Source organism: Sminthopsis crassicaudata, chromosome 2 (genome assembly GCF_048593235.1).
Source record: "Sminthopsis crassicaudata isolate SCR6 chromosome 2, ASM4859323v1, whole genome shotgun sequence".
Lineage (NCBI taxonomy): Eukaryota > Metazoa > Chordata > Mammalia > Dasyuromorphia > Dasyuridae > Sminthopsis > Sminthopsis crassicaudata.
In genome coordinates this window covers 187,787,359-187,814,568 of record NC_133618.1, presented here as the reverse complement: position 1 = coordinate 187,814,568, position 27,210 = coordinate 187,787,359, and the positions used below count along the sequence as shown (strand labels likewise).

General features: G+C 35.2%; 1 protein-coding gene across 6 annotated transcripts in view; it reads left to right on the top strand.

The window, feature by feature from the left end:
* DLGAP2 (DLG associated protein 2) overlaps positions 1–27,210 on the top strand; it is a 1,171,101-nt gene that overhangs the window by 969,356 nt on the left and 174,535 nt on the right. For all 6 annotated transcript variants that reach the window (XM_074287975.1, XM_074287976.1, XM_074287974.1 and 3 more), the window contains one exon: positions 19,349–20,415. In XM_074287975.1, coding sequence (XP_074144076.1) covers positions 19,349–20,415 — 1,067 coding nt within the window. The remainder of the gene's footprint in view (positions 1–19,348; positions 20,416–27,210) is intronic.

Here is a 27,210-nt window from a genome sequence, read left to right as displayed (position 1 = left end):
ACACACAGACATATTAACACACAGAGAGAGAGACAAGCAGGTACACACACACAGATAGGCTCACACATGCAGACACAGGCAGTTACACAGACATACAGACAGCCATAGAGATGGAGATAGGTAGACACACAGGCAGACACACACACACACACACACACACTGGCAGATACACAAACAGAGACTGGCAGACACACACACACAGACACAGGCAGATACATACACATAGACACAGGCAGACACACACACAGAGACAGGCAGACACACACACACACAGAGACTGACAGACACACACAGACACAGGCAGACACACACACACAGAGACTGGCAAACACACACAGACATAGGCAGACACACACAGACATAAGCAGACACACACACAGACATAGGCAGACACACACACAGACACGGGCAGACACACACACAGACTGGCAGACACACACATACAGAGACTGACAGACACACACAGACACGGGCAGACACACACACACAGAGACTGGCAAACACACACATACAGAGATTGGCAGACACAAACAGGGCAGACACACACAGACATAGGCAGACACACACACAGACTGGCAGACACACACAAAGACAGGCAGACACACACACAGACATAGGCAGACACACACACAGAGACTGGCAGACACAGACATATATAGAGACTGGCAGACACACACACAGATATGGGCAGACACACACACAGAGACTGGCAGACACACACACAGTGGCAGACACACATAGACATAGGCAGACACACACACAGACATGGGCAGACACACACACACACAGACTGGCAGACACACACATACAGAGACTGGCAGACACACACAAAGACAGGCAGACACACACACACACAGACTAGGAGACACACTCACAGACAGACAGCCACACAGACACAAGCAGACACAGGCAGACACACACACAGACACAGTCAGACACACAGCCAGACACACACAGACATACATACAGATACACACACACACACACACACACACACACAGTAGAAATACAGACATAAATCTCCTGACCATCAAAAAGATGAAGCATAGCAGGATCAGCCTAGTCTGAAAGCCAAAAGGAAGAATTCTGCTGAGCTGTTTAATAGTAGAAAATAATAGTATGATTGAAACCTCTATACTCATAATTATGAACAGCATTTTTGGCTGATATTTGCTTTAACTGCCCAAATATTTAATAAGCAACTATAATAAAAGGATACCAATAATAGCAACATCCCACTATTCTCTAGTACTTTAAGGTTTACAAAGCATTTTCCTAATAGCCCTACAAGTTTGATAATTCAAATAGCATTAAGTACTTTATATACTCGAGGAATTTGGAGCACAGACAAATCACACCTTGCCCAGAGTCACCCAGTTATTAACTAAGAGAGGTGAATTTGAACTTGGATCTCTTGACTCCATTACTACAGAGCACACTATCTGAATACTTCCAGCCTCTGGTTATTGAAATTTTTTTATTGAAGGAAAAAACAAAAAAAAAATGTTTGTTAAGTTGTTACAATCTTAGAATTACTATTTTTTTCCTAGTTCAGATAGTAAAGAACACTAAAGGAAAATGAATACTGTCCATTGCAAACATGTCAAGATTATGCATCACAGAGAAATGAGACCTCAAAGGATGTATACTCTAATCCATGACTTCATTTTTTCCCTGTTGCATCTTTTATTTATTTTTAATAGAATTTTATTTTTCCAAATACATGGAAAGATACTTTTCAACATTCATCTTTGCAAAATCTTGTGTTCCAAATGTTTCTACCTCTCTGACTTATCTCTCCCCTTCCCCCTTTGTTTCTCTCCTTCCCCAGACAGTAAGCAATCCAATGTAGGTTAAGCATGTGTAATTATTTTAAACATGTTTCCATATTCTTCATGCTGTGAAAGAAAAAATAAGATCAAGAGAAACATGAGAAAGAAAAAAACAAACAAACAAATAATAACAAAAAGATGAAAATAGTATCCTTTGATCAATATTCAGTCTCCATAGTTCTCTCTCGGGATGTTAACCCATGACTTTAAAAATCACTTTAAGAACTAGTTTTTATTAAATAATAAATAGTTACTCATTAATAATAGCTAACATTTGCTAAGAGCTTTAAGTGTTACAAAATGTTTTATATATAATATTTCATTTAATTATCACAACAACCCTTCAAAGTATCATCACTATTCTCATTTTGCAGGTAAAGAAACTAAGATTGAGAGAAGCTACAAGAGACAACAGCTAGATGGCATAATGAAAGGAATATTAGAAGTCAGGAAGATCTGAGTTTGAATCCTGCTTCAAAGAATTACTAGCTGTATAAACCTTTGCAAATCACTTAGTCTCTTATCGTGTTTCCCTCATCTAAAAATGATAATGATAATATTTAGTTGACTATTGTAAGAGTCAAATGAAATACATTTTGCAAACCTTAAAGCATTATATAAAGATTGCTATTTAGTGACACAGATGCCAGAAAAGATTTTGAACTCAGTTATTCCTGTCCCAAAGGCCAGCACTCTAAGAAGCAACTCACCTAGCTTCCTTATTAAACATATACTTCCTGGAAGGTCCCAAGATGAGAGAGAGGTAAAATTAGAGAGAGAGAGAGAGAGAGAGAGAGAGAGAGAGAGAGAGAGGAGAGGAGAGGAGAGGAGAGGAGAGGAGAGGAGAGGAGAGGAGAGGAGAGGAGAGGAGAGGAGAGGAGAGGAGAGGAGAGGAGAGGAGAGGAGAGGAGAGGAGAGGAGAGGAGAGGAGAGGAGAGGAGAGGAGAGGAGAGGAGAGGAGAGGAGAGGAGAGGAGAGGAGAGGAGAGGAGAGGAGAGGAGAGGAGAGGAGAGGAGGAGAGGAGAGGAGAGGAGAGGAGGAGAGGAGAGGAGAAGAGGAGAGGAGAGGAGGAGAGGAGAGGAGAGGAGAGGAGAGGAGGAGGAAGAGGGAGAGGGAGAGGGAGAGGGAGAGGGAGAGGAAGAGAAAGAGGGAGAGGGAGAGGGAGAGGGAGAGGAAGAGGGAGAAGAAGAGGAAGAGGGAGAGGAAGAGAGAGAGAGAGAGAGAGAGAGAGAGAGAGAGAGAGAGAGAGAGAGAGAGAGAGAGAGAGAGAGAGAGAGAGAGAGAACACCTTGGACTATGACATATTGTAGATCTTGGACAAGTCACTTAATAAGTGACTTAAAAGCTCAACTTCTCTAGATCTCCTTTTTTTAACTATAAAATGAAGAGGTTGGACTAGATAATTTCCAAGCTCCCTTCAACTTCTAAATCCATGACTCAATGATGCTACCCACCTACAAATGAAAAAAATCTAGGTAATGGTCTTGGGTTTGATACTCACTAGCTATAGAATCTGCAATAATTCCTAGTACCTCTATGAGCTTCAATTTCTTGATCTGTAAAACAAGGGCAATATTTCCTTCCCTGCCCACCTATAGATTGTAGTGAGAATTAAATGAAATTATGCCAAACCACATTGAAAGCTATAACATTATAAGCATAGAATAATTATTGCTGTTATTAATAGATAGTCCATGGCCAAAGAATTTATCATTGAGTTGTCATTTGTTAGTAAGCATTCTCTCTGTATCTAGCTAGGCTGGTCCTCAAAAAAGCATCCCATTTTGTCGCTAGAACCACATTTAGATGCCGACGTCTCTTGTACTCTGCTGACATACTTCTATGGATCTGTGATTCCATGGGGTAAGGCAATCACCTATTGACATAGATCACAATATGACATGTCTTTTTACCCAATATAATACTTGTCATATCCTTTTATAAATTCTCCATAGAGGATTTCCCTGATACAAAGACAACCCTTTTGTTATTTTAATATTGAATAACTATAATACAATACCCACACTATCCATTGGTTAGTATTCACCTCAAATCTTATCAGTATCATTATACTACAACTTACTGATATCAAACATGCACCCTTCCATCACCTTTGGTCATCTGTGGTTTTTATTTTTGTATGAAAACATTGGTCTATAATACTTGTATAATTATATAGCATTAATAAATTAATACTGACATCAAAAAGGCAGGTTTAGGCATGGAGTCAGTGAAAGCTATTCTCTAACTCCCAAATGCAATCCAATTAATCTCTTTCCCCCTATCCAATTAAGCAGTCAACTAGGTGGCAGAGTAGATAAAGCACCAGGCCTGGAGTCAGGAAGACCCATCTTCATGAGTTCAAATCCAGTCTCAGATTGTATGATCCTAAGCAAATCACTTAATTCTGTTTATATCAATTTCCTCATCTGTAAACTGATCTAGAAAATACAATAGAAAACTACTGCAATGTTTCTGCCAAGAAAACTCCAAATGGGGTCATGAAAAGTCAGATATAACCGAAAAATGACTGGACAAATTCAATTATGGACCCAGCTCATCATTTGTCTTACTATATGTTATTTTTCTACTCAGGATATATATCACTGAATGAATGATTCAATCAGCTGGTAATGGGTTTTCTTCATCCATATCCTATGTTAATATCTGTTAGGTGGTCATGGAACTCATTATGAAAACCCCATACTATTTCTGGACTTTATGAACAAAGAGAAGTATCTCATGTGCTTTTCTGTCTATAGAAAATCCCTATTTCATTTTGACTATATTAGCCATCTCTCCTGGCAGTGAAAAAGTGAAAACAAACAAACAAAAAAAAACTTTGATAAGTATATAACACTTAGTTCTGTGCTTCTTTTAATGTTGATAATTAGGAAAAAGAAAGAATAGTAAAGTAATATACATTTATGTAGCACCTACTAGATAATATTTTGTTATTTGGTCCTCACAAGAATTCTACTAGGTAGATACTATTATTAATTTCCATTTTTACATTTAAGGAAGCTGAAACCAACTTAGGTCAACTAACTTACCCAGTATCATACAGCTAATAGCTGAAGACAATTTTTTTTTTCTCTGAAACCAAATTTTAATTCAGGATTTCCTAACTCCAAACTCAGTGCTCTATCTAATATGCCATCTAATTACCTCTAATTAGAGATTATTGCAAAAGTTTATCACTATGATGGTGTCTGAGTAAGTTTGAACAATCTTTAAAATGAGAAACCCCTTGTTTGAAGACAATCTTGAAGGCTGCTTTTCACTCTGCCAAATCAGTGTTTCTCTGCATCAAACAATAAACTCAGCATGACTTTATTTTTTCCCTTTCTTTGTTAAGATTGTAAATATGAGATCTTCTCTAAAAATATGAATTTTTTTCATATTATTGCCTTCTATAATAGTTTCCATTCTTTAGAATTTCCCCATTGCTGTATGTTTAAATCATTCCTTCAGTCCCCATGAAATCATGCTACCTTTTGCATGGATTTCCTCTCTATATATTTGGTTGTGTCCACCTGCTATTCCTTATTTTATGTTCTTCAATATTATTTTGAAGTTTTTTTTACATAAAGTACCAATATGTAAATTTCAAATACAGTGACTATACTAATATAAAAGAATTCAAGAAATGCTATCAGTTCTACTATTAATACTAAAGTTTCTTAAATTCTGGAGTGTAATCACCATATGAGATTGAATAACAGAACATGGATCTTGAAAAATTTAGCCATAGAATAAGGTATCCAATATTCTACCAATAAGTAATTCTTTATGTAAAAATGAACAAGCATATCCCTCTCATTAGTATGCAAATTTGCTTTCATCTTTAATAAATGGTAAAATTATATATATGTTTTAAAATACATTTCCTTGTGATTTGTTATCAGTAAACTTTTTATGTGTATATCTCTATATCTAGGGTCATGTAAAAGTTTCTTGAACAAAAAGTGGTCACAAGTGGAAAAAATTTAAGCCTTCATTTATAGATCTTGTCCATCACAATTTTCTACATATTGTCCAATTTCAATTTTGTATGTGTTTCATTGATGTTAATGGAATTCAAACTCCTTGAGGACATGGAAATTTTCCATTCTAAGTATCTTGAACATAGTAGGTGCTTATTAAGTGAAAAATTGATTTAAATGTTATCAATATAATTTATTCTTAAAAACTTTCTGCAGGCTCCTTTATCTCTTTATTAATTTTCACTATCTTATGAAATATATTATGCCTGATTTTCTATCACACTCCTCTTAGATGTTTTGCAAATTAGCTTGTGCTAAAATGTCAATGTTGCCTCTGGCTACTGTGACTCTACATGGAAAAGCTTTCAAGTGTATGCTAGTTGAAGTGCTTAGTTCTTTTGGTCTCCTCATTGTGTCAATTTTATAGCAATTAAATAAAAAGAAATGGTAGAAATAGGAACCAATGTCATTATTTTTATGTCTATCATTTTTAGAGTTAAAACCTGTTTTAAAAGGGCAAACTAGAACTATAGTTATATGCAGTATCATCTTTATTATTAATTTTGAACTGACATAACTAATCAATGATGCAAATGCACACAGAACTAATTCTGAAGTCAGTTAAGTAGTCATTGCTTTCTGTTTAAAATATATTGTGTGTATCTGTAGATAGATATACAGATAAACAGATAGTAATGCTATCTAGTAGTGTCCTTTACCTTCTGACTCTTGAAGACATTCATAACATATAGAATAAACATTCTATAACATATAGAGATTTGAGACAATCTCTTTCATTATCTCTTTCATTTCCCAATCCTAAATAATATTGAAAATTCTCCTTTCTCTTTTCCCACCCCATACCAAGCTTTGCATTGATATCAATCAATACCAAAGCATATTGACCAACAAAAGGAACTTATTGTTACATTTGAAATTGTAGGAATCTTATAGACAAGTGATCAATCTAAATATCAAGTTCATGATTTTAAAAAAAGAACATTGAGAATATTCTAATACACACTCTATATTTGTGGAAAGCATATATTTAAGAATTTAAATAAAGGATTGATAAAATCTAATTACCAAATGATTTTAAGAAGAAGTTATATCCAGAGTGATAGAAAGCTCTGAGGAATGAAATTCTAAAGATACCAGCAGAATTGATTTTTATGAGGAAGAAAAAGGGGAGCTGCTTGTAATCAATAAATTCAGATTTTAAAAAGATATGGATAAGATGGAAACAATGGAAAGTAACTAAAGTCCATTCAGAAGAATATAAAAATCTTCCAAGAACTGTGTCAGGAGAGCTAATGTGGAGAATTAGCTATAACCACCAATAAATGCTAAAAACAAACAAACAAAAAATGTTAGTTTTTTTTTTGTTTTGTTTTGTTTTGCTTGTTTCGAGCTATAATGTTTTGAGACACAAGAAATCAGAGCCAGGATAATAATACTGCTTGAGGTATCTAGGGTAATGATAATGAACACTTATGAAAAAGCTGAACTCATCTCTTCTCATTCTTCAGTTTCCTCTTCTAAGAATGATCTTTATCCTCAGAAGTAGAGAATCAATATAGATAATAAGAAGTAGAAACTCAGGATGAGCAAAGAAATAAGCAGTATCCAGTAGTTGTTAATAAGTTAGTTGTCAGTTGCAGGGGGGGGGAGAACAATCATTGAATAATAAAAGAATAGCAAATACACTTGCTGAACAAGTCAATAAATGTTCACACATTAAGGACAATGGGTAAGGTGCTAATAGACTGAAGAAAGAAAAATATCCCAGTTTTCAAACTAAGAAAGAAGGCAATGTTTTCAGACTATGGAGACCAATAAATTTTCTCTCTCTTGCTAGCAGAATAATACAATTAGAAATAGTTTTTAAGCACTTAGAGAAGCAGTGATCATAAAAGTCCTTCATGACTTTATCAAGAATAAGTAACGTCAGCCTGATATTGTCTTTTGGTTAATGTTTGTAAGCTGGCTAATCAGAAGAATTCAATAGGCAGAGGTTATGTAGGGTTAGCAAAATCATTTTTTATTTTACCTTATTGATGTATGTTGCTTCATATCATCTTTGCTTCCCTTTCCCTCTTGTATCTTAGAGAGACACCCTTATAACAAGGAATAAAGATTTTTAAAAATTAAGCAAAACTAGCTAATACACCAAATAAGTCTGACAGTGAATCAGCAAAGCACTTGACAACAATCACAATAATAACTAGAATTTATATATAATTTTATGTTTGCAGAGGACTATAGAAGTGTCACCTCATCTAATTTAAGCAATAATCCTGACGTAGATGTTATAGCATCCTCATTTTATAGTTGAGGAAAGTGAACCTGAGAGAAATTAAGTGATTCTTCCATGTCCACATAAACTAGTAGGGGTTTGAAATCTTCCTGATTCAAAGTCCAATATTCTCCACCATACCAAAGTCTCTCATGCTGTGCTTGTACATAAGATGAATGAATATATATATAGGCTAGATAAAAGTATGATTAGATAGATTAGGAACTTGGTTTCTAATTAGTTTTAATTATCAATATCATTTTGGAAAGAGGATTATAGCCACAGGAACATGACTCAAGTGAGGCTTTTCTGAGGTTGGAGAAGAGATGGTCATATTTGTAAGTAGTGGGCAAGGAAAAATTGAAATTTAGTAAGAGTGGGGATAATTGAGAGGTCATTCTGCCAGAGAAAGGGAAGATAGAATTGCTTGTGTATGAAGATTAACTTTATATGAAACAGGGATACAAAAGTAAGTAGGGCAAGACATTTAAATCATGTGAGATAGGGTTGAAGAACAAAAGAGGGTTATCAGTGAATGGCCTCAATTTTTTCAGTGAAATATGAGGCAAGGTTCTCAAATGAGAAAGGAGGTGAAATAGTAAGACATGGGAAGTTTGAAGAAGGAGAAAAATGTTTGGAAAAGACAATATGGTAAATGAGATAGTGAATTATTAAGGGGAACAGATGTGTAAAAGAATTGCTTTGCTGCCATGAGGATTTAGTTGAAATTGTGTAATATAATTTTATAATATACCCAATAAACATAGTTTGACATTTTCTCCAATTTGTTCAAGAACAATTAAATTTGTGAAGGAAAAGGGAATATTCTATAGTTGGGGTTTGGCAGGAGAGTATGAATAGGACAAGAGAACCAAAAACTCAATAGAAGAACATGGTATGGAGTTGAAACTTGTTCAAGAGGTTAAGATGGAGATCACCAGTACAAAGGTGATGGCTTGGGGAAGAAAGATGAGGTAGAGGGATTATAGGTCACAGTGATGACAGAGTTACTTCTTGTAAGATAACACAAAAAAAGAAATGACAACAGATTATAATCATTTAAAGAAATTTCAGTATTTATGAACATGGAAGTGAAACTGTGGTGGGTGGCTGATGGGAACATCCAGAGTATGACAACCTCTCAGTATATTTGAAAAGGAAGTTCACAGCAAATAAGTAAAATTTAATTCATTTCAGCAACAGGGACTGATTAGATTCAGCAAGTGTTTCTAAGATGTAGAACGTGAAGCTAAAACTTCTTGGATCTGAATTGGCTTTCTGTGTATGATAGCATGTTGCTTCTCAGCTCGTTTATAAGGAAGTCCTAGTAACAGACCCTATCTACTTACTTTCTAATCAATTTTCTATAAAGGCTTAAAGTTTATACAAAGTTTACGTTACACTTTCCTCACTGTAAACCCATGAGATAGGTAGTCCATACAGTATTAATCCTTTTTAACAGGTGACTAAAATGGAGAGCTAAGATAAAGAAATTGCTATTTGTAATGTCCTTGCTAGCTCTCTAAAGGACCTCAGGATCGGGCAAAGTCCTTGGTCTTAGGGTGGAAAAGTGAAGGAGATAGGAGAGTCGCCATGTGGCTGATTCAAGATGGAGTCTGGAGTCTGGAACCTGAAGCCTGAAGGCTTCTGTGGCTGAGAGCTGCTGCTAAAACCTGTGGCTGAGAGAGAGCCCTCTGTCCCTGGGACTCCCCTTAAATACCCCAGCATGACTACATCACTACACCACACTGGGTATGTGCAGCTGTGGAACATCACATCACCACATTAACTTAAGTATAACTATAAGCCAACTAGATTGACACATGATTATATTACATCAAGTGTGTGCTTAGAGAACCACCATCTCACACCCAGTAGATACTTAACTACAAGCACCCTGCTGTCTTAAATTTCCAAATTCCTTAATGTATTAAATATTTTTAGATATGATAATAAAAATCCACATTTATCTTTCTTATTATTTACAATAATATTATTTTCATGGTTGTAGTTGTGATTACTTTATTAAATTAAAAATTAAAATTCCCTCCCATTCATATGGGAATTCAGGCATTTCTATTGAAAATAGAAATGGGTTACCACTGCATTGTCTAATCAAATTTAATTCATTTCAGCTAAATTTTTATCTCATACTATTCTTTTAAGTAGCTATATGTATATTGTAGCTTCTAGGCTAAAACATTAACTGGAAAAGGAAATAGGATCCTTGTGAATAGCAGTAATGAGCTTCCATTTCAATATGGTATGAGACTGGAATTGTTTAAAATGATATATTAACTCTAAAATAAAGTGGAAGAAAATAGGTTGATGACTTTTCTGCTTCTGTAAAATCTAGATTACAGAAATAGTCTTTGTTATTTTTCAGTAGAAAACAAAATGTTCTTTCAAAATTTGCTTTTCATTATATTGAAATATAAGAGAAGCCTGTCTAAATACATGACTACAGTACAGCAGTCCTAGTTATAATTTGACTGATGCCAAGGAAAGCGAAGTGTCACAATTACCTTGCACCAATAGCCATGGACTTGTCTAAGTATCTGGAAACATACAGTGAGGCTCTCAGCAAAAAGAAATTCATTTCCCTCAGATCTTAGAATAAGTTTATAGCAAAAGAATGGAACTGTAGGGCTGCTCTAAACTTAAGAAACAGCAGAGCACCTGTGTTCTACTTGTCTTTGGATGAATTTGGGAATACTAATTTTTCCTATTATCAGTGACATTTTCCAAGTAGTTATTACTGATGTTAGTTTTGAGAAATTAGTAAAAGTCATTTTCTTCTTGATAATTTTGATCCCCCAGTAGTGGACTGCCAGCCCTGGATTATAGAGATAAGCATTGCTCTATCTATCTATCTATCTATCTATCTATCTATCTATCTATCTATCTATCATCTATCTATCTTTCCATCTATCTCTGTTATCAGTTATTTCACCATTAATATAGTATCTCATATTTCCAAGAGTGTTAGGCTTAATTAGAGTGCTTCATAGGACAATGTCAAATTCTAGGGTAATTGTCCCAAGCTTAGAGATCAAAGATCCCCTCTGGAAACTGCCCCATGAGACAAGTAGGGTTATAGCCAGGTGGGTAAGGGAAGGAAGCAAAAACCTGTGGTTCTATCATCTGGTGCTTAAAAGAGATTCAGTTCTCATTCTATACAATACTGCCTGGACATCTTAAGAATTTTTGCTATTTGCCCTAATACTATCCAACCCCCAACAGCACCCTTCTAATCAAAAAATTATGCTTCCCTCCCTCAGCTTTGAAACTCCACTCTCTAATAATAAGCTCAAGTGGCCCATGACTAAATGAAAACTCATTCAACTATCTATATTTAGGTCTCTGCAGAACTGCTCCACATCTATCCTTATGTCTAAAACTGAGCTCATTATCTCTCCTCCACATGTGTGTCTCCTGCTGACTTCACTATCCTTAACTTTGGCACAAAGATTCATTCAGTTACTTATTGTGTGTAACTTGAAAATTATCTTTGACCCTTTACTTTCCCTTATTTCTTATATCCAATAACTTACCAAATCTTGCCAATTCCTCTTCCCCATTATCTTTGGCATTTGTCTCCTCTCTGTTTTGACTTTCCGCAATCCAATACTGGTCTTCATTACCACCTATTTGTACTACAAAAATAACCTCCTCTATAACATTTCCTTTCCTACTTACTGAGCTTTCCATACTCCTTTTCTCCTTTGTCTGCAACATACTTTCTTCTTCTTACATTAGCTTCTGAAAATCTCTCATTTTCTTCAAGCCTCAGTTGAAGGGCTACTTTCTACAGGATAACTTTCCCAATCCCTTTCCCCTGCAAAAGTTATTGCCTCCCACTCAAAATGACAATATATCTTCTTTATTTAAATCTATATATGAATATGTCTTTTCAATCTACATGGTTAAAAAGTTCAGAGACTTTCAGTTTTGTCTTTGAATTGCAGGCATTTACCACAATGACTGGCATATAGTAGGCACTTAATTTCTCATGGAGTGAATTCAACTGAATTAATAACTGATCATCCTACTTCATTTTTCCCCCTGCCTTTCCCACACATCTTTCTTTCTTCCATCATTTCTCTGTTCAAAAATCTTCAGTGGCTCCCTATTACTTCTGGAATAAACTTTTTTGCCCTCAAGATTATGTCAATTTACTTTTTAACTTATATATCTTATAGTCTTATATAACTCCTCTCCACTCAATCTATGCTTTTTATAATTTGAACATGTCCTTGCCTTCTCTAGCCTCTGAAACTTACTCATGTTGTTTACCAGAAATGTTATTGCAACATTCTTCTGATAGATTCCTTTAAAACCCTTTCTTTAAAGCTCAGTTTCAAACGTGACCATGTCTGGAAATCATTCCCTGGTCCCCCATTGACAGCAAACTTCCTCCTTTGCACCTTGTGTTTGTAAATGCTCTGATCTACTTAACAAGTAATAATGTATATTTTCATTTTCTGTGTTTGTATCTTTATCTTATTCTTAGACTATATACTCCATGGAGACAGGAACTACATTTTATCTGACCGTTGTATTATCACACAGTACTCTGCTCATAGTAGTTTATGTTAGTTTAATGAATATACAGTATCACCTCTAGACTACTCCAACTTGACACTCATAGGTTGGCACACCAATGATTACTGTTACTGTAGGTTCTAGGAGTAATCCTGTGAGGTTGTTCTATTATTATTTATAGGTCAGGAATATCCACTGTTGTGTTTATTATTAAGAATCAACCAGAAATACAATCAGGTGTTAACAAAGGTATTCATTGATAAATCATGCTAAAAATAATAGTTATAAACCATGGCTATCCCTAAAGCTGAAATGCATATTCCCATAAACACACATAGCCTCTTTGGGAATAATAGGGATAAATGTAGAGTACAGTGCTAGTGAGGCTAGGGAGCACACACATCAAGACAACTTACAAATTGATCTTCAGGGAATGAAGTCCTTTATCTCCTTGTGCTATACATTTGGTGACCTAATTCTTATTGCCAAAGCTACCTCTCTCTTGAGGTCATAGACTGTTAATTTCTACTGTTGCCAGGGGTCATCCTTCTTGAAGCTGGTTTCTCTCTCAAACAACTCTATATATCCACTTCTGTTTAGAACGTGTGTATCTGTCCCCTTACCTGGACTTAAAATTCTCTTTGTTCAATTCTGTTAAACTATAAATGGTATAGCTCCTTCCAACTGAGTAAATCCACTGCTAGGTGCAAGGGCTTATGGGAAAGTTAGGGTCACAGAGAGAGAAATTCTCTCTCTAGACTTCCAAACTATCATTCCACATATGCTGCAAATATTGATTGACTTCCTCTCTCAAACAGCTGAAATTAATCCAGGGTGTAGCTATTTAAAGGCCCCAGAGACTTAGCTAATTTGTTTGCTCAGCCAATCACATTATTCCCTTCCTGAGTCAGATAGAGAGGTGTTTGACTTCATAATAGATCCCAAGATGGCTTACCTTGTTAACAAATTAAAAACCTTATCATATATAATTACATTCTGCAACTAAATCAATTGAGATGGGAGTAAGGAATCATATTCTAGCTCCCTTATAAATGAAATCAAGTGATAACACATTCTTTTCTTAATCAAGACAAATCAAGTTGCACTTCTCCCACATTCCATCCCCCATACATTCTTTGTCTGACCAGTTACATAACTGTAAGTGGTAACTCAGATGTAAGTTCCTTATTTATAAAATTATAAGGTTCAATTCAATGATCGTTAAAGTTTCTATTTTGTGCCTCACTGTGCTAAAAATCACATGTCCAGACCAAAACAAAAAATTCCAAAAATTTGGCAAATTTGTCATTTCAGCAATCTGGCTATTCCTTTTACTCATACAAATTACCATTTACCTTTATTATGTTTGCCTCAATTTTGCTTTTTTAGTTTTTTTAAGACAGGGGTCTCTCAATTTTCCCAAGCTAGAAAGTGAAGGGACTATTCACAGCCACAGTAATTTCAATAGTTCTATTTCTGACCAGTTCTAGCTCACTCCAGCCATCCCCCTAGACAGCCTAATGACTCCTTACTAATGCACTAGCACATCCAGCTCCACCTTCATGTTATAATATGCATTTCTTATCTCTTCAAACTTCCAATCAAAAACTAGTCATTATGTCCATAATTTCCTTCTCCTTCTACATTTTATTCTGAAACATGGCAATGGGAATTCCTGACCTATAAATAATAATAGATGTGCAGCCTCACAGAATTACTCCTAGAACCTAATGTAATAGTCATCATTTGGTGTGTCATCCTATGAGAATCAAACTGGAGTAGTCCAGAGGCAATGCTATACATTCATTTTCATTCATTAAACTAACATCAGTTATCTACTATGAGTAGAATATTGTGTAATAATATATTTATGAGATAAGCATATTTCCTTTCCCTATGGAGTACATACCACTTCAGTTTAGCCTTTGAATTATCACCAGCTCTCACTAAATAACTAGCTCACCTCATTTCCAGGCGTGCACATATACCACATTCCAATTATATTTTAAGTCCTGTGTCTTTCTATCACCATTTGGTTATCTACAATTTTCATTTTTCTGAAATCATGGTGTTCCAGTGTTCATAGCTATTTAACATTATCAGGAGAATTTTTACGTTTAAAAGACAGGCTTTTGAAGTAAAGTTGGTCTTAACCAATCAGCAGTTTGTGCAAGAGATATGACCTGTTCGACCTACTCAGTAGACTATATAATAGATGACTGACTTAATCAAGACAATATACTTTGTAAAAGGTGAGATCAAAACTTCTGATGCTCTGTTGGAACCAATCAAGCTAGATTTTGACCTATGTAAAACTTATAAACTCTTGCTGAGTGTTAATAATTGAATAATACCAAAAGATGACCATATTTACCATCAAGGATAGAGAAGACAAAGACAAAGTCTGAGTTAGGCTGAGGTGGGTTTGGAATACGACTGGAATTGGGGAAACTCTAGGAATATCAAGACCTAGGTTTTCATGGATATAGTGGACATAGAAGTGAGGAAACGCTCTGCTGATACAGGTAACCAACCTCTGTTCATTTTGCCATTTTAGAGTTATCCTAAAGCACTGAAGATTCTGATAATTTTCGAGGGTCACACAATCTATTGACTGTGACATAGGGCAAGAATCCAAATCTTCCTGACTTTAAGGTTAGCTCTCTACCTATTATGCTACATTGTTTCTAACAAAGAAGAGACAAGAAAAAGTAATAAATCAAATGGACAGAGGAAAGAGGTAGGACTTAAGCATCCATTGCCTATCTCTTAAAGTAGGTACCAGTTAATGGTTTAGAAATATGTTTAGAAATCTGAGCCATCACACAATCCCAGTGCCTATTAAAGTTTTCTCCTTAGAGCTACCTTCTACTGAGAAATGAAATTTTCATAATGTGCACAGAGAAACTGCCAGTTTTATGACTCAATTGGATTGAGCATTTGGCCTGGAATAACAACTTGACTTAAAATTTGGTCTCTGACACTTACTAACCCTGAGCAAATCTTAATCCACTGAAAATGAAAATGGCAAATCACTCCAGTATCTGCCATGAAAACTCCATGAATAGTATGGTCCAAGGGAAGGGGGAGGTCACAAAAAGTTGAAGATGACTGAACAAAAACAAACAGGAAACTGAAATATAAGAACAATAGGGCAAAGCAGAGAACTAGACAAAGTACTCTGTGAAAACCTGAAAAGATAGAGATCACTTTCAGTTGAGAGGGAAGGATGCCAGGGAAGCAAAAGGAAAGGAGAACCTACAATGGTCCTCGAATGATGGGAAGCATTTTGAAAGGCAGTTCAAAGGAAAGAGGGCATGTTCACTAGCCTATATCAGTGTACAAAGGTTTGAGATGACATAGCAAATCTTGTTTTTTTGTTTGTTTGTTCCTTTGGTTGTTTGTTTTGCTGAAGCAATTGGGATTAAGTGACTTGCCCAGGATCACACAGTTAGGAAGTGTGAAGTGTCTGAGACCAGATTTGAACTCAGATCCTCCTGACTTAAGGGCTGGTACTCTATAAACACTGTGCCACCTAGCTACCCTGATAAATCAAACCTACAGATTCCTTATCTCAGTGACAATAAGAAAATTCTTAATAATTAGAGCTGTCCAAAAGTGAATTATGCTGATTTATATGTCAATAGAAGCATTAGGATTGAAGTTGTACAGTAGATTTCTGTTTTGAGAAGTAAATTGGACTAGATAATATTTTACATGACTATGGCACTTCCCAACTTCCTTTTTCCTTCTTTTTTTGGTGAGACAATTGGGGTTAAGTGACTTGTCTAATATTTCACAGCTAGCAAGTATTAAGTGTCTGAGGCCAGATTTGAACTCAGGTTCTCCTTTCTCAATGGCAGATGTTCTATCTACTGCTCCATCCAGCAGATACACACTTTGTAATTTTCTTTTTTTTTTTTTATTCTTTTTTCCAAATTATCCCCTCCCTCCTTCCACTCCCTCCCCCCGATGGCAGGTAATCCCATACATTTTACATGTGTTACAATATAACCTAGATACAATATATATGTGTAAATACCATTTTCTTGTTGCACATTAATTATTAGCTTCCGAAGGTATAAGTAACCTGGGTAGATAGACAGTAGTGCTAACAATTTACATTCGCTTCCCAGTGTTCCTTCTCTGGGTATAGTTATTTCTGTCCATCATTGATCAACTGGAAGTGAGTTGGATCTTCTTTATGTTGAAGATTTCCACTTCCATCAGAATACATCCTCATACAGTATTGTTGTTGAAGTTTATAGTGATCTTCTGGTTCTGCTCATTTCACTCAGCATCAGTTGATATAAGTCTCTCTAAGCCTCTCTGTATTCCTCCTGCTGGTCATTTCTTACAGAGCAATAATATTCCATAACCTTCATATACCACAATTTACCCAACCATTCTCCAATTGATGGACACCCATTCAACTTCCAGTTTCTAGCTACAACAAAAAGAGTTGCCACAAACATTTTGGCACATACAGGTCCCTTTCCGCTCTTTAGTATTTCTTTGGGATATAATCCCAATAACAGCAATGCTGGGTCAAAGGGTATGCACAGTTTGACAACTTTTTGGGCATAGTTCCAAATTGCTCTCCAGAATGGCTGGATTCTTTCACAACTCCACCAACAATGTATCAGTGTCCCAGTTTTCCCACATCCCCTCCAACATTCATCATTATTTGTTCCTGTCATTTTAGCCAATCTGACAGGTGTGTAGTGGTATCTCAGAGTTGTCTTAATTTGCATTTCTCTGATCAGTAGTTATTTGGAACACTCTTTCATATGAGTAGAAATAGTTTCAATTTCATCACACTTTGTAATTTTCAAAGAATTATTTCCTGTGTTATGAGATGGAGTATATAAGTAATTATTATTCCCATTTTACAGATGAAGAAATAGAAAATGACAACCCAGGTTTTTTGATTCAGTCTGTGTACTATTCTTTCTACCATACCATAGCTGCTTCTCATATTGATCCTTACAATTCTACATAATTTGATTGTTATTCTGGGGAACTGGTCTTCCCTAGGCATAGGGAGAAAAAAAAAACAGAAAAGCAAAGGAAGAATGGGTTATGGGGCTAAAGGTTTGACTTTCTTACTTTAAGGGAAGAGAAAAATTTATCTGTTCTCTAATGGGTAATCTTCTCAAGGTTAGACAAGTCAAATTTCTGATCCATTTTCAGGAGGCTTTATTTTTTCTCAGATTTTCATTTCCTTCTGCCTTCCTTCTTTTTTTGCACTTATAATTGTCTTCCCAATTGGAACCAAGATCTAACCTAGGATTGAAACTGAAACAAGTGGCCATCTGAAATTCGAACAGGAAATTTGATGCTGCTCTGATGAAATAATGGAAATCTGGTCACATTTGCTTAAAGAACCCTGAATTAAGTTCAGAGAGAGTCTGGACAGGTTCTGGACATAGATAGCATGTTCTTATGGAATACTCATTTCATGATATGAATGGTGGTTGTTAGTATAAAAAAGAATATTTAGAAGAGATAATGTTTGCCAATTTCAAGTAGTTAGAGGGCTGTCTGCATATCTGTATTATCTAACCCACAGAATTGTTTTGTACATCAATTGATACAGTGTATATAAAGTGCTTTGCAAGTCTAAAAGTTTTAAGATGCCAATTATTATTATTATTGTAACAAAGGTTACATATAATAATCATATGTTAATATAGTAAATATATACTATGTTATATAATATATTATTTAATAAATATTTAAAATATAATAAAACAATTTGAGATGCTCTCTTTAAAACATTGTCTTACATCACAGAAACCTGAGGAATACATTTCTTTTTTTTTAATATATATTTTTTATAATATTATCCCTTGTATTCATTTTTCCAAATTATCCCCCCCTCCCTCTATTCCCTCCCCCCCGATGACAGGCAATCCCATACATTTTACATGTGTTACAATATAGTCTAGATACAATACATGTGTGTGAATATCATTTTCTTGTTGCACAATAAACTTTAGATTCCGAAGATACATGTAACCTGGGCAGACAGATATTAGTGCTAACAATTTACATTCACTTCCCAGTGTTTCTTCTCTGGGTGTAGCTACCTCTGTCCATCATTGATCAACTGGAAGTGAGTTGGTTTTTCTTTATGTTGAAGATTTCCACTTCCATCAGAATACATCCTCATACAGTATTGTTGTTGAAGTGTACAGCGATCTTCTGGTTCTGCTCATTTCACTCAGCATCAGTTGATTTAAGTCTCTCCATGCCTCTCTGTATTCCTCCTGCTGGTCATTTCTTACAGAGCAATAATATGAGGAATACATTTCTAATCAAACTAAAGTATTTGCCAGAAGTTTGTATCCACGCAAATTTTTTTTTGTCACTAAAAAACTAAAAGACTAACCCAAAAGACTAAAGATTTTGGTTATCTTTAGTTACTAAAATATCAAGAATTCAATAGAAATTATATCATGTAAGAATTAAGTTTAATGTTTGGAATAATAGCATACTGCTAAACAACTTTATATGTGTGGTTTTTTTTTAAGTACTTATAATCTTGGGGACCACTGTGCTCCCAAAGAGAAAAAGAGCCTTAACTGATGAAACAGTAGTTTAAATATTTAATTCCAAGATTCAAAATTAATTAAGATTTCCATTAATATTAAATGTTTAATAATATTTCTATGTTTTGCCAACAGATCAGCAGTACTCATGGTCACCAACCCAGCACTTCAATGAAGAGAGATACTCTCCTGCTCCTAGGAATATGAAAGGATTATCCAGTAGTCGAAATCAACCACAGTTATGTTCTGGTCATACCTGTGGCTTAACACCCCCTGAAGATTGTGAACATACCCATGACCACCTTCACCATGGGCAGGAGCCAAGACAATCGTACCTGCTTAGCCCTACAGAGAGCTGTCCCATGGATCACCATCGCTGCTCACCACGGAGCTCCATCCATTCCGAATGTATGATGATGCCCATGATGATGGGCGATCACATGTCCAGTAGCACTTTTCCCAGAATGCACTACAGCTCACATTACGATACAAGGGACGACTGCGCCATGTCTCATGCTAGCACTAAAATCAATCGGATCCCGGCCAATCTTTTAGACCAGTTTGAGAAACAGCTTCCTCTACATAGGGATGGATTCCATACTTTACAATATCAGAGGACTTCAACTGCTGCAGAACAACGGAGTGAAAGCCCAGGGAGAATACGACACCTTGTCCATTCAGTTCAGAAGCTTTTCACCAAGTCTCATTCTTTAGAAGGCTCTTCTAAAAGTAACATCAATGGTACCAAGAGTGACAGTAGAAGTGATGATCATCACAGCCATCCTTCTAAACATAGCAAAAGGAGCAAAAGCAAGGAGCGAAAGCCTGAAACTAAACATAAATCTGGGATGAGTAGCTGGTGGAGCTCTGATGACAATTTGGACAGTGATAGCACTTATCGAACACCCAGTGTGGTCAATCGACACCATGTAGATCATATCTCCCATTGCTACCCCGAAGCTCTCCAGAGCCATTTTGGGGATCTCTCCCTAAAGACTTCAAAAAGTAATAATGACATGAAATGCTCTGCATGTGAAGGCTTAGCTATGACCCCTGATGGGAAATATATGAAAAGGAGTTCTTGGTCGACTCTCACAGTAAGCCAGGCAAAAGAAGCTTATCGAAAGAGTTCCTTGAACTTAGATAAGCCTCTGATCCATCAGGAAATTAAGCCTGCCTTGAGGCCATGTCATTACCTTCAGGTAAGTAGCTGTGGTGCTATTACAGTAATTTAACATAATAACATTTATAGGAAAAGAGAGCTATTCCTTAATTCTTCATTTGAACCAGATCCCTAAGCATGATGGGATCATTGCTTTAATACTTCTGAGCCTAGAGAATATAAAAATGAAGCAAATTATTATACCATATTAATGTTGACTCCATTTGAAAGTTGAGTAGATTGGTCTAATGTAAATTAGCCTGTAATCTTAATGAGTTCATTTACTATACCTGACAAAGTACTGCCTTTAAAACTTAATAACACTAGTATCTCTGATTATGGAGAAGGACTATCTATTTCTTTGGAATGTGGATTAAATGAATTTACCAAAGGAAATAATAAACTAAAGGCATTAGATTGTAAAGGACAGAATACTGGAGAATTCCCTTTTGTGTTCTTTTTTTCTGGCAGTTCTGTCATCTAATCATAACTATACTGAATTACTCCCTTCAAATATTCATTTCAACTCTTTCAAGAATCAATCAATTAATCAAAAATTCAGAGTGTATTATATATGTATATATATAGTGAGATATAAATACAAGTAATGAATCAATCTCTACTCTCAAGAAACATTTCAAAGTGAGAAGAAAAGTACATATATAATTATGTACAGAATAAATATTTTTAAAAGCACAAATAAATACAAAATACTCAAGTACTCATGTTTTAAGAGAAAAGGCATCAACAATAGGCAAGATTAAGAAAAGCTTTCACTTGGTAGCTCCCCCTGACACTGTAGTATCATTCAGCTAGCAAAAAAAACATCTCTTTTGTCTTCTAATTTACCAGATGTTTCTACCTACATTTGGAGTAACTGCTGAAATAAAAATAAAGATGAAGGAATGAATGAAAACATATTGTTAAATGACTTATCTTTCAAGCAGTGTGCTAAGCTATGGAGATATATCTAAAGATAGTCTCTCTTATCAAAGAGTTCATACTCTACTTAGCTCATACTATAATTAGAAAAACAACATATAAAAGAGAATTCACCTGAAGAGCATGTCAGCATGTCAGAAAGGTATAGAAGTCTAAGGGTTCAATGGCATGGCTGATGTCAGATCCAAGAGTCCTTAGGACTTATCAGTAGATTAAATAACAATTTCCTGGAGGATCTGTAGACTATAGAAACAGAATAGAGGACAAGACATGATAATCCCTCATTTTATTGAAAGCAATAGATTTGTAGACTTCCATCTCCTTCTAATGGTGTATAGTCAAGCAGGTAAGATAGGATCTGGAAAGTGTCAAAGCAGTTGAAGTTTAGCAAAGTGTTCAGCATATATTCTTCCACATGGAAAGTAGATATTTTTGTTCTTCCCATTTTACAGATGGGAAAATTAAGGCTGAGACAATTTCTACACACAGCTAGTATCTGAAGCAGAATTCAAATTTGAGTCTTCCCAACTACAAGTCCAGAACTCTAGTCACCAATCTATGTAATTGCCTTAAAAGAATATTTAATAATAACAAGAGTAACAAGTAATTCTCTGGCTCCTATAAAAATTTATGGAATAGCCAATGATATAACCAAATGCAATCTGAGTCACCATACAGCCAATTAAACAAACATGAACTTTACTCCTGAATAAGATGATGCACAAATCATCACAGTAACACTTGCTAAAGAGGAATAGCTTTCCAAAACACAGCAGTTTGATGTTAAAATGGAATTCTAGTAATGATTAATAATAATAAAGGAATACTAATCAAATTTCTTTCTCAGAGAGATATATAGTTGGATAGGATATCATTTATCACCATGGTAGAGACTTTGGCTTCCAGTCCTATGTGGTTTGGGATAATGCAATATCTGCTGACTTTCACATTTAAGTACATATCTCAAAATAACATCAGGAACATGAAAGGGTTTTTTCCTACTTTTTTTTTTTTAAATCTCACAGGGTAAAAGTAAAACTAAACCTTGTGCACCTTTTGATTTTTGCTTTTCTGGGTGAAATCTCTCAAAGTAAATGTCATGTAAGTGCTCTTGGATTAGGTGACAAAGTGACACAGGGCTGATCTTAAGCTGCCCAGGCATTTGTAAGCGTTGTGTTCATTCTTTACCCTTCAATTGTTGTGAGCTTTGGGACTTTGGTGTCAACTTTGATCCTGACTTAGAGTTAACAATTTGAGTATGTCAAATAGACATCAGTTGGCTCTGCAGTTAACCCCTAATTTTTAACACAGGTTCATAGTGATGCTAATGGAACTTTAGACTATACCTTAATTCTGGTATAAATGTCCTAAGTTAAGAAGCTCTGAGGGTAAGACTTGGTTCATTTACATTGATTCAAGATCTTAGGGCAAATTTTAATTCATCTTTTCTCCTTATTTTGTGTCAGTCAGCTTAATGTATTGGTAAAAGCACTAAGTAATGAGGTTAAGAGACCTGTGTTCAAATCCCATACCAATATTTAAACTTACTATGATGTCTTAGATAAACATTTTAGCTTCAATATTACAATAGTAATTTTTATTTTAAAAAAAGTTATTGTTTATTTTTAACATATTTTCTTTTTTGAATTTTGAGTTCCAAATTTCTTTTCTCCCTCCCATACCTGGAAAAGCAAGCAATATATCAATTATACATATGAAATTATGCAAAACATATTTCCATATTAGTTCTATCACAAAATAAAAACAATAAGTAGAGAAAATATAATTGCAATCAGAATTTATGTCCTTTCTTATGAAGACCGAGTTGGCACCCTGGATACCTTAGAATCAACCAGAGTCAGGATAAGCAAAAGTCCTTGTTCTTTATTCTTGGTCTTTAGGAGTAGGAGTGAATTGGATGGATGCAGAATCTCTGTGACCTCTTCTCTTCGTCTCCCACCCAGAAGTGACTCTGGCTAGTCTTACTCCACCCCCTAATCCTTCCTACAATTCTCTGCATACACCAGACAATTGGGCCAGCACAAAATAGTGGGAAGGGCCGTTTTCCAAGCATTTTCTAATAGAGTATTGTCCAATCGGTAATTAGCCTTAAGTGCTTGGTTGTCCAACCTCAGTGCATCAACTCAATTTCAGCCCTTTACACTTTCTATGTAAATGGATAGCATTTTTTCATAATGGGTCCTTTGGAGCTCTTAGATTATTGCAACAGAGTAGCCAAGACTTTCACAGTTGATCATCCTTATTACACTCTTTTTATGGTAGCAAAGAAGTGGAAAAGGAGTGGATGTCCATCAATTGGGGAATGGCTGAATAAGTTGTGGTATATGAAGGCAATGGAATATTATCGTTCTATAAAATATAATGAATAAGATGATTATAGAAAGGCCTGGAAAGATTTACATGAACTGATGCTGAGTGAAATAAGCAGAACCAGGAATATATTGTACATAATAACAGCAAGAATGTGTGATGATCAAATATGAAAGACTTGGTTCTTCTTAGTAATTCAGTGATCAAAAGCAATCCCAATAGACTTGGGACAGAAAATGTCATCTGTAACCAAAAAAATCCAAAAAAACTAAGGAGACTGAAGATAAATCAACACATGCTATGTTTACTTGTTTTCTCTGTTTTTATCTCTCCCATGTTTTTTCCCTTTTGCTCTGATTTTTCTCTCCCAACATAATTCATAAAACAATGTATATTAAAAACAAATAAACTAAAAAAATTATTACTATATGCAATGACTTTTTAGTTCTTCTCACTTCACTTTGTATCAATTCATTTAGTTCTTGTCATGTTTTTCTGAGACTATTTCCTTTGTCATTTTGTATACCATAATTATAGTTCTACATCACAATTATACGCCACAATTTGGTCATTTATTCCCCAGTTAATTAGCATCTTCTTGATTTCCAATTCTTTGACACTAACAGAAGAGCTAATAAAAATAGTTTGTATATATAGGTCCATTTCCTTTTCCTTTGATGTCTTTGAAATACAATCCTACTAGTAGTATTGCTGGGTCAAAAAGGTATGCTATTTGTATACCTTTCATCCCTTCCAGAATTTCTCTTTTCTGATAGGCACAAGGTAGTACCTCAGAGTTATCTGAATTTGCCTTTCTCTAATCAATAGTGATTTAGAGTATTTTTCATATGACTATAGCATATTGTTAGATCTAGTTTCTAGTCCATTCTGCTATCTGCTTCTATTTTATGGATGATGATATTCCATTCATAATCAGTTATAATTATTAATGGTCCATCTGTCCATCTCATTTTCTTCTGTTTATTCTTCTCTTTCATTTTATTCTGTCCTTCATCAAAAGCATATTTTGTTTTGCCTCCTTTAATTTGTCCTTCCTTTTTGCACATCCCCTTCTCTTTTCTTTTATTCTATTCCCCTCTTATTCCCCTTTCTAATAAAATAGATTTCTGTACCAAATTGAGTGTGTGTGTGTATATATATATATATATATATATATATATATATATATATATATGTGTGTGTGTATACACATGTGTGTACATATATTCTTTCCCCTTAGAACCAATTCTGATGACAATGAGGTATAAGCACTGCCAAATTCTCTACTCCACTCTAAATGTTCTTCCTTCTGTATCTCTTTTACCTAAGAAAATTCTTCCATTCTATTTCTCTCTTCCCCCTTCTTCTAGTGCATTCCTCTTTCTCACTCCTTCATGTTTTTTAGATTATTCCAACATAATTGATTCATCCCATGCCCTCTGTCTGTGTAGACTCCTTTTAACTGTTATAATAATCATCTTCCCATAGAGGAATGTAAATAGTTTAACCTTATTGAGCCCTTTTGATTTCTCTTCTTGATTGAGCCTTCTGTTTGAATGTCAAATTTTTTATTCAGCTCTGTTTTTTTTTAATTAGGAATATGTGAAAATCCTGTTTCATTGAATGTATATTTATTCTCCTTGAAGGAATATTATTCTCCTAATTCCCACTGTTACCACTCTGGTCCATCAAGATCCTATTATTTGACACCTAAAATATTCCCAACTGGCCCACTTCATTTTTTTTTGTCTACACAAATCCATCTGTATATCTCTCTGCATATCATGTTTAATTCAATCTTCTTAAAATATTACTTTCACTTTTGTGATTGCTTTGTCATTTTTATCCTGAAGAATCTATATGAGCTCTCCATTATTTAATGAATCAAGTATAAATTCTTTTGCCTGACTTTTAATAATCTAAATTTACTTTACTCCTTTAACTCTACTTTTTTACTGTTATGGTACACAAACTACAACTGATATGCTAATCACAGCCATTGAGATAGAAATATTATTTGACTCAGTAACCAAGCACAGTATTCTATTGGATATCCCTTCATTAACTATATCCACTAATAAATAAGATCTACTACCCTAGTCAGTCCACATATGGAATGCCAATCTACCAAAGGTATATAATTTTTTAGCATCTTGCTCTGTATAAGTATATTTCTCTACCAAAGCAGGCAAATCCTACAGAAGTATCTGACTTGCGCAGAACTTCAATGACTTGCTCCAGGTAACATAGCTAGTAAGTTTCTGAAACAGGAATTGAACATTGTTTTTTTCCAATTTTTCCGATTTTAAACCCAGCTCTCTATTTCCATGTTGTCCCTGACCAGTTAAAAGCTAGTTAAGACATAGAATAAACCTCTGTACAATGAAAATAGCTGATTATTTACTATTCTTGCTTTTTGTGCACTGAATTTCTCAGTAATTAAAGGCTATCATCTGCATCCCATTGAAAATCTATTGAAAAGAATTTATGTCAGAAATGAAGTAAATACTTTTATAATGTACATTTATAAATAAAGGTCAATAACTATTTTCCATAGAGCAGAAAGATACTTTTAATCATAACTAGGATTAAGCCATGGAGTTTACAACAGTAGAATTATCCAGGAAGAGTTTCCTTGGGAAGAAAAAATTTTAAGTTCCCTAAAGGTCCATTCTGGAATAAGAACCAGGCAGGAATGGCATCTTTGTGAGAACTGCTCCATCTTTGGAGCAAGTATGGTCCTTGGCAAAAGGACAATACAGATTTCAAGCAATCTGGTAACAAATAAAAGGGAGAGGTGCTGTTTCCTTGCACTTTTTGGAAAGGGGACCCATGAGAAACCTTAAATCTCTGGAGAAGGGATATTTTTGGTCTACCTTCACCAAAAGAAGTAAGCAATCCAGCTTCCAGACAAATCAAGGATAAGCATATATCAAGAAACAATCCTCTAATTGTGATATGTCAACAGAGAGGGGGAATTTAAGTGTCCAGGTTGCTCTAGAGTAAGAAATGTCCTAAGTTGTATATTCAGTTCTAGAAGGATAACACAAGAAAAATAGTCCCAGAGGGACCATTTCCACCCCAACCTCAACTAAACTTGCCAGAGGCACCATAATTCTGAAATAAAGCTTTGCTTTTAGGCATGTTTCATAGCAAAGAAAGACTTCTATTCACATACACTAACCATATCATCTGTTAGTCTCTTCCATCATGTATAATAGTTCAGTGCAGTCTCAACCACCTCTCTTCCCTAGGGCAAATTACTCCAACTGACTGACCACATATTAGAAAACATTGGCCTACTATATACAAATGAAACTTGTGTATTTATGTCCACAATTCCCTTCTTATTGTCTTTTAGCCATTATGGTTATGGCCCATCTAAGGAAACTTATTAAGATGAGCATCTCAGAAAATGCTCTTTTCTTCTCTTTTTCTCCCAAGGCTATTTCTGTACTGGGACTCAATTGAATTGCAGTCCAACATTTATCTAAGAGTTTATTGTACATTTTTCTCCAAGGGAATTAGGTTAGACTTTTTGGTGGAGAATACAGGTTTCTTG